This window comes from Natrix helvetica, assembly GCF_964273705.1.
Source record: "Natrix helvetica genome assembly, chromosome: 1".
Lineage (NCBI taxonomy): Eukaryota > Metazoa > Chordata > Lepidosauria > Squamata > Natricidae > Natrix > Natrix helvetica.
In genome coordinates, this window is record NC_138548.1 from 234,480,119 (window position 1) to 234,489,111 (window position 8,993).

The window sequence follows — 8,993 nt, forward strand, 5'->3', positions numbered from 1 at the left end:
AAATATAAACATTTGGGAGAACAGAAGTGTGTGTATATAATACCTTCTGTAAAATATTCTGCAGACATTTTGTGCATGATTTTTCTCGTCACATTGTTTACTGGTGTGTAGCCAACAACAAACTCAGAAATACTAGAGTGATCCACTGAATAAAGATCAGAATCAGGCACTTCATCATATTTCTTATTTGGGTACATCATGCTCAATAATATTAGCCAGAATAAAAAGAAAAGTGGAAGCAGTATTTCCTGCACAAATAAAACCAACATGTTAAAATGGGTAAGACCCAGAAACAACCACTTATAGCTATTTATAATACCGAAACAGAGAGTCTTCTTAAAAATCTGTTATTTCAGTATTTAAACATTACATATCTGGATATTTGTATAGCATTCAGTAATCCTGCCTACTATTCCCCATGTGATGAGAGAGAAGCTTTCTCTGAATAACATAAATCTAGACTTTTTCAAAATCTAGAGCTGAAGATGGGACAGGGTTAATTTCCACTCTCTAGCAGGATGGGATTTGATTTAACTGGCACTTACTGGGCAGTAGAGACTCAAAGATAACATCTAAACTCTGGCAACAACAAATTTGATTGGCCAGCAGAGCAGGCAGAGTTTGCTAAATTAGTATACTTATGAAATTAAAATAGAACATGAGGTCATCTAATGTTAAAAAGATATACAAAATGCAGTTTCATGCCCTGCTTATAGTCTTAGCATCCATATTTTCCCTGGCAAATATGAATGTTTGATAGAACAGATCATTAATAATTAAACAAGTATAATCGCATGTAAAAACTTCACACATATTGCTATTTCAGTGTGGTCATAAGGCTAAGACTAATATGAATGTAACGTTTCAGCATGCATTATTCAGTCACAATTACATACTTGACCCCAGGAAATGAACAACAATCCCAGTGTCTAAGTGCAATATTGCTGAAAGAGCTTAATTTTCATTTTTAAACATCCCTAACAAAAAAACTGGAGTTACAATCCATACCTTGTGCCCAACAAAAATGGATATGCTAAATCTAATGAAGCAAAATGATATTCTTTACACTCCAGTATATGTATCAGTATCTTAATCTATTTTTATTTTTTATTCCAACAGATATGAAAAGAGATAAAGCCCTTGGTCCACATGATTAATCCAGTAGAATTCTATAACATATAGTATATATTGAGATTTTTATTCTCATATTGCTGGTGGTATATAAAAATGTTTTTGAATGATATTTGAATGCTACCCTGTTGTTTTTTTTGTGAAGATTATGTAAGTAATATTGAAGCCTGTAGAAATTCTGTAGAAAGGTATGAGCAAATCCATGATTTCTTTAAAACCAGCTTGTAGTTCTGGCATTCAGAAACATAATATATTACCTACAATAATTCATTTTTCACAATTTGGCTTGATAAAAGACTAAGCCTTTTACTAAAGAATAAGCTTCAGATAATACTAGACTACTGATTAATATTTTAAAAGTAAAATCAGAAAAACTAGATTGTGTAGTAGTTGCTTCACTGGATGTAGAAAAAGCCTTTTTGATGTGGTACATCTTAAACTTTTAATGTTTTTCTGAGATATAGAGTCTGATAATTCATGATAATTTCTTGGATTAAAATATAGTATCTTAATCTATCTATTGTTATTGCAAATGGAATTATTTGTTCTCCAATTAAAATATCTCAGGAAGCATGTCCTTAATAAGATCATGGCATAGAAGCCTAAGAATAATTCTGATGTAAAAATTTTAAACACAGCTCAAATCAATGAACAAAATGATTTATTTAGCTACCGTAATTTATATCACTGCCCATCTCACAAACAAGTGACTCTGGACAGCACAATTAAAACAAAAATAAATATATAAAACTATTATCATTAACAATTATTTAAAAACATTCAAAAGATTCATCTTTTAATTTCTTCAAACCTTAGAAAATTGCAGATCAACTGACCTGAACACTACTCTTCTTGGTTCTCCATTTAACTAAGCAATTCTTATAAAGAAGAGTTCTTGTTTGTCGCCACACTCCTTTTTGTCTTGAAGCATCTGTAGACATTTTTGCATCTGAAAAGCAAAACAATTACATGCATCTTTTAAATGTATGCCCCTTTTAAGTCAATTAATTTATTTTAACCATAGTATCATTCACTATACTTAATTATATTACTAATCAATATATTAAATGGATACATTTCTTTAATATAGGTTTCACCATCTAAAAACAAATCCTACATAAACTATTAATTATCTTTAAGTGATATCAAGCAGGTACAGGATGATAATCGAAATGCCTCTCAGATAAATTTTAGGAAGTCAGACTTGCAGATTTATTGCTGCTCTAAATACAGGACAAGCAATCCTTGACTTATGACCATTCATTTCAAAGTTACAACAGTGCTGAAAAAAGTCTCTGATCTTTGCACTTACACCTATTGCAGTGCACCCAGTCACATGATCAAAATTCAGATGCTTGGCAACTGGCATTTATTTACAACAGTTGTAGCATGCTTGGGGTCCCCTGATTGCCATCTGTGACCTACTCGTAGGCTTCTGAATAGCAAAGTGAATGGGAAAAGCCAGATTTGCTTAATAACTCACAGCTGTGGCAAAAAAGGATGTAGAATCAGGCATGACTTACTTAACGACCAGATCACTTAGTGATGGAATTTGCAACCCCACTTGTGATTGTTAAGTCAAAGACTACTTGTATCATCTTCTTAATTGCAAATAAAGTATTAGTTTAACATGTTCTGATAAAGCCTGGGATATATACACTTGCTATTTGTTTTCAGTTTTTATTATTAAAATTGAATTTATCCAAATCCTAAATGATGATTAATATGACCAATTAACTCTTAAAAAAAACAAATTATATGACTCACTGTAGTACTAAACAATCTCCCAAAGTTTCTCATGGCAAATTTTTTGTTTTGCTTTTAAACTATTATTCAAAAGTACCTGCATTTTATTGACCACAATTTCATATTTGTTATTTGCAATAGCAATAATGCTAGATAAAATAAAATCTGATATTTTCCCCTTTTTTTGCCATTATGCAATTGAGCATGGGTGTGTGAACCAGCCAGTTTCAACTGATAACATTGCAACATTAAGCATAAAAGGCAATATTCAAATACAAAATGTGGAAATCAGACTACTCTTATGTATAATAAAAAATAGGATTTACAAATTAAATACATTTTATTGCATTAGTTTTCTGCAACTGATGCTGCTCAAATTATGTTCATGTTTCCAAGTCTCTGATAGGAATGCCATTTTTGAAACTGGGTGAAAGAGTGAGAATTTACAGCCTAAATGAACATTCAGAGTTTGAAGGAAAAACACTCTTTAAAAAATGTATAGTTGTTACAGATTCAAACGTTGCTACAATATTTTTCAGACTGCATTTTAGAACTAGATTTGACAAAGAGAGAACTTTGATCACCTTATGGAATAACCTCCAGGAAAGGGGTGGTGGTGGAGCTGACTTATCATGGTGTCATTTTGGAGTGCATGAATCAACTGGTTGCAATAGTTCAGCTCTTATCTCTTTAATTGTTATCAGAAGATGATGCTGGCCATCATCTATCAAATTCTGGTCACCCATGTTATGTAATATCTATATGAACATGCTGAGAATGATCCTTTGCAGTGCTGCAGCTCTTTGTCAGCGCTATATTCATGATATTCAGCTTCATTATGTACAACTGTAATTATTATGTTTATCTAAATCCAAATATTCACAGCCTAGATGTAGATTCAAAGATGTAGATCTACATCTATTCTCAAATGTTAAGATTATTGAAGAGCACATAATCTTGCAAAAGCACATAATCTAATCTAGCAGGCCTTCTTTCTCTGTTAGAATCTACTACCACATAATTCATTTAGACAAGGTTAAAGGGTTTTCTACTGAAAATACTAAGTGGTAATGACTATTTTCTTAGCAATGTAGAAAACAATAAATGCTAACATTTTGAAAGGTATCTCTTCTTGAGGTAGAAATGATCACAGCTTAAAACTGCACTATACTGAAATATAGTACTATACTGTACTGAAATAAAAGCATTCAATCGTTTATCTTTATTAAATAAAGAGGGGCAGCAATGGCACTAAGCATGAGATAACATATTGTATGAAGCCTGTTAGAAATAAACTGAATATTATGACACATGTAAATTAACACTGAAACTTGAGCTGATAGTGTTGTATTGTTGTGCCTGACTGAAATATCTATTAAAACCAATGTATTCAAAAATAGTATTTTTACTTTATTACTGTATGTTTTAAAAATTAAAAAACAAACTAAAAATAACTATTTCAGGACATTTCAAATACCAGTTAATCACAAAATCTGAAATTGCAAGAGGCTAACAGATACAGAATTTAATTTGAAGGTAAAGGGAGAAAGACAATTTTAAAAGATCATGGAAACATATAATTAGTTTTTAAAACTCAGGGAAATTTGACCAAATTACTTGAAAACCCTTTCTTTTCCCACAGTGAATTTTATATCTACTCCTTCACAGAATTATTGATACCACTAGTGAAGATTTTCTCTCCTCAGCATTTAGTGATCCAGTGCTAAGAAAGTAGCAACTGAAGTTTATCTGAGAAGCTAGGAATGATGACTCATAGAGAGCCCCCTGCACTAAGCTTCTGTAGAATGACATTGTTTTTGCTCTTCCAGTATCATGCCAAAGCAATGCTTGTTGAAAAGATTACCAAAGAGACAATATGTAATGATTGCCCAAAAAAAAATCTAACCCATCTAAAATAGCTCCCCTCCAAAAAAGAACAGCAATTTTCAAACTAATTGTTCGAAGTTTAGCATGCCTGTATTTTTCCACATATCTTAATCAAAAACAAGCTCCAAATTCTCCCACAGACTTTAAGCAAATAAAATAGTTATTCTAAAGTCTGCAAAAAAGGCTAGTAAAACCAATCTTATGAAAAATTGTGCAATAACCTAGGAGTAGATCTAAAATTAGTCTAGCAACAGGATTGATTTAGTGAATTAAGAAATGATTATACAGTACAACATTACATCTGTGGGTCTCTTATATCCTAGTCCAAAGAATAAACTGTTGTAAGTGATCTGCTCCTAACAAGGATTAGGTACTTAGATTTCAATTGGTTTAAATTCTTTTTAAATATGCATAAGCATGCAGCAAGCCTTCATATCAGGTTCAAGCTGACAAGAGGGTCATACTTCTATAGTTATCCAGTCAAAGTAAAATATCTAAGAAATGCTACATGTAAATAGGCATAGATTAAAACAAAATAGTTCTGATGTTCAATTTAGTATTTGCTTTTAGGAAAGCTGAATTTAGTAATTGTTTTTAGAAATGCATTTTGGTAATTACACTATGAGAGATCTCCTTAGATTGTAAAATATATTTACTTCAATAAATAAACTCACTCTATTGGCAAGTCCTCTTGTTCTTTCTGCTGAGTAGTCTACAGAGAACTGAATTTACACAAGGCTCTGCCCTAATTGCACTACTGAGATTGTTTATACAACATGGCATATTACAAGCACTTTTGCCTCATAGCACCTCCCAATTCCAGATAAAATGCTTATACAGAAAACATTTATACACTTAAATGTTAAATCCTGAAATATTTATTGGCATAATATGGTAGTGTACTATGGTAGAAAATTTACATTTCAGAACCTCAGCTGCCTAGCGATAATCTCCCTCCCTAATTTCACAAGAAGAGAGAAAGGTAAACAGGCAATGACAATTTATAGGAATAATTTAGTCGTTTTCAATTCAAACTCTGAGTAGAAGTGCTTATCAGATCAAGGGATCTATTACACATGTTTTTACTGCATTGAACAGAGCTTAGTCCTGGTTACATACAAATAATTATTTGGATGTGTTATGATTACCCACTCCAAAAGTTTCTGGGTGGCTTTACATCATCAGATTATACAAGTAAAGTAGATAAAATAAAAATCATGACAAGGAACAAATAACAATCAAGCAGCATCACAGGGGCTCCATAAACATATTAACCCAGACTTGGTGACAGAGCCACCAGAGTCTTAAGGGTCCTGCAAGAACACTTGGAGAGTGGCCGCCATGTGTATCTCAGGAGAGGGGGATGCTGAGGAGGTATATGGGATTGCAGCCTTCACACTTAAAAGGAGTGTGTTACAGGTTTCTAAATTTGTCAAGATTATAGGCCCGTTATTAAAATCAATCTTGTAGTATGAAGTCTAATGAGAGACAACTTAGCTTAACATCCTTCTTAACATCCATTCAAAAATACATGCCAGTTGTCAAGTGGCCAAATTTTGATTACATGATCACCAGATTGCTGCAACAGTTTTAAGTGTGAAAACTGGTCATAAGTCACTTTTTCAGTGCCATTGTAACATTGGTCACTAAATGAATGGTTGTAAATTGAGGACTACTTGTATTATTAGTATATACAATACATCTGCCAGTTCTTTAGTTGGCGTTCTCCTTCATTCACATCAAGTTCTCTTATTATTGTTTTATGCTTTTCATCTTTTTTCTTGGTATAAACAGTTACTTTAAAAATAAATCTGTAATTTCCTTTTAAGAACTTTAAATGTCTCACAGTGAATGTTCACAAACATTTTATTATATTAAATTACAGTGTTTTCTGCTCTTCCAGAAAATACTACCAGTGTTTTGGGTACAAGAAAGTGCAGCATAATTCAAAATCTGATGCTCTATTGGGAAAAAGAGATGGAGATAGCTATAGTCTCTTTCTCCCAGTTTCTTAATTAAATAACAAACTCTTCAACTCCCATAGTTTCCAAATATTTGCATCTTTCAGTTAACTACTCTGAAAATTAACCTTAAATAGTAACTGATCCTCAAATAAACAAGATGGCCTTTCCCTGTCTACAATTAAGTACAGACCCCTTTTCTTGTCCATAATGTATGCAATTATATATTTGATAATTGCTGCAACTGTATCATAATTGCTAGTGATTTGTTCAGAATAGCCTTAGGATCTATTTGAAGCAAATCATACTCATTCCCTACAAACCAAATAAGTCCCATTTGTCATCTCATGATCAACAATGCTACTCTAACAGATACGGTATTGTTTATTCAGGTTTCTCGTTGTTTGGATCTTTTCTCTTTGACTTCCCCACCTGTACCCTATACATTACACAGTCGCTAGCAATACAATATCACTTTTACATGTAACCACACAGCCTTAATGATGCTCTGAGGCGAGTAAATAGAGTCAAGGAAAAGAGAATGGAATGAGAAAAGCACCCCATGTCTCACCCATGAAGCCCCTCACTTAGATAGGCACCGTCTCAGGCAGTCGGAGATCTACACCTCGACCCAAAAAAAGACAGCTTGTCACATAATCGCCACAGCAGGCGCTGCGTCGTGGGTCAACAGGCGAGGGACATCTGACACCCGCAGCTCTCGCTGATTAGCTCCTCAATAATTGACCACGCCGGGCTAAAACACCTGCGGCCAAGCGGAGCGAAAGCCCGCTGTCTTTTTTGTGCATTTTCTCCTAGAGGCAAAGCGGGCTTAGATGCCCCCTCAGGAGCCGCCCAGCCGCCCCCGCGCAGTTTCCCCACAGCTGAGGAGCCGGCCACCCAATTCAAAGCTGAACCTGGAGAGCCGAGCCCAAAAAGGCGTCGGGGAAGCCTCTGGTTCCTCGCCTACCCGCCGCCTCCTTTCCCCCCCTCGCCGTGCCGCATCTCTCCCGCCTTTATACCGCGTTGACTCCCACCTCTGCTCCCCCTCCTTCCTTCCCTCCCACGCCGCCTCCTTTGCTTTCTCCTCACGCCTCGCCTTCTCCGACCTCCCCCTTCCCTCTGCTCTCCTGGTGGGCGGGGGGGGGGACCTCGCGCAGCCTCGCCGCGGCGCGCGCCGGCCCGGGGCAAAAAGCAGCCGCAATCCCCAGCCTTCCCCCCCCAATTCCCATCCTCGCCTCCACCCAGGCAGCCAACTTCACCTCAAGGCCGCCTGGCCGCAGTGGGTAGGCTGGCGCGTCGGTGCGGCTGGTCCTCGTCAACCCGGGCCTTTTGGCGCCCGCGAAACCAAAAAAGAAAGGCCGAACCGCCTTAAACGTAGCTCTGGGAAGAGCGCTTTCATTACTCTCCGCGCAGCTGTCGGCGGCAGGGATTGCAGCAGCCGAGGACTCCCCTTCCCTCCGGGGAGCCGTCGCTCCGGCTTTGTTTGGTCTTCAGAGGAGAGGAGGGAGCAGGTTTCCGCCAGCAGAGCCAGTCTCTGTCTGTCTGTCTCCGCCTCCCAACCCTGGAATAGCTAAAGGACGGCCAAAAGAAGAAGAAAAAGGGCGTCAAAAGGCTGTCAACATATTTGGGGAATTGTAGAGTTCTATTTAATAGGAATGGCGCCTGGACCTAGTGCTAACTATGCCGCTGTTCCAGCCTGGGTCACAAAACAGAGCTTTCTTCACAAGGCGGTTTCTTCACACCCCATCGTCACGTTCGCCACAGCTGCTGCTTCCTAACTCTTGCCCCAATGTGCCGGAATGTTGTTCTGCACCGCGAAAGAAAATTCAAAATTAATCAAGAAGGTGTCCCCGGTAAACGTTTCTCCTTCGCAATCGACGAGGCATCGGAAGTTCGTGTGTACAGTACGCCGAAGAGGATTCAGCAGAAAACGGGATTTAACACTCGATGCGGATGCCCTAGATGTGTCTAGCGAAAATAAAAATCCCGCCTGTCGACTTCACTGAAACCCGTTGTTGCTCGAGTGAACGAGAAGATCAATTGCAGCCTTAAAAGGGGGTACATATAACGGGCCCTTCTGATTATGTGCACATGGAGGTAAATGGATTGGTTATTCCTAAATAAAGACGGAGGCTTGATAAATGGATTACAGCATGTGGATTACTGCATGTTGTTGAACTCCTGGCAGCCCTGGATTCACTGGGGAGCATGTTGACTTCTGCCACATCTGACAAGTCACAGGTTTTCCACCTGTCCTTCATAACATCC

The 8,993-nt window shown here is 37.1% G+C and overlaps 1 protein-coding gene across 1 annotated transcript in view; it reads right to left on the bottom strand.

Annotated features, from left to right (window-relative positions):
- LOC309399111 (cholesterol transporter ABCA5-like) overlaps positions 1-7,699 on the bottom strand; it is a 78,542-nt gene extending 70,843 nt beyond the window's left edge. The window contains exons 1-3 of the mRNA XM_081966609.1: positions 7,297-7,699; positions 1,968-2,080; positions 44-248 (exon numbers count right to left, since the gene is read on the bottom strand). Of these exons, the coding sequence (XP_081822735.1) occupies positions 44-248; positions 1,968-2,080; positions 7,297-7,300 (322 nt within the window). The 5' untranslated portion in view covers positions 7,301-7,699. The remainder of the gene's footprint in view (positions 1-43; positions 249-1,967; positions 2,081-7,296) is intronic.
- Positions 7,700-8,993: the final 1,294 nt, after the last annotated feature.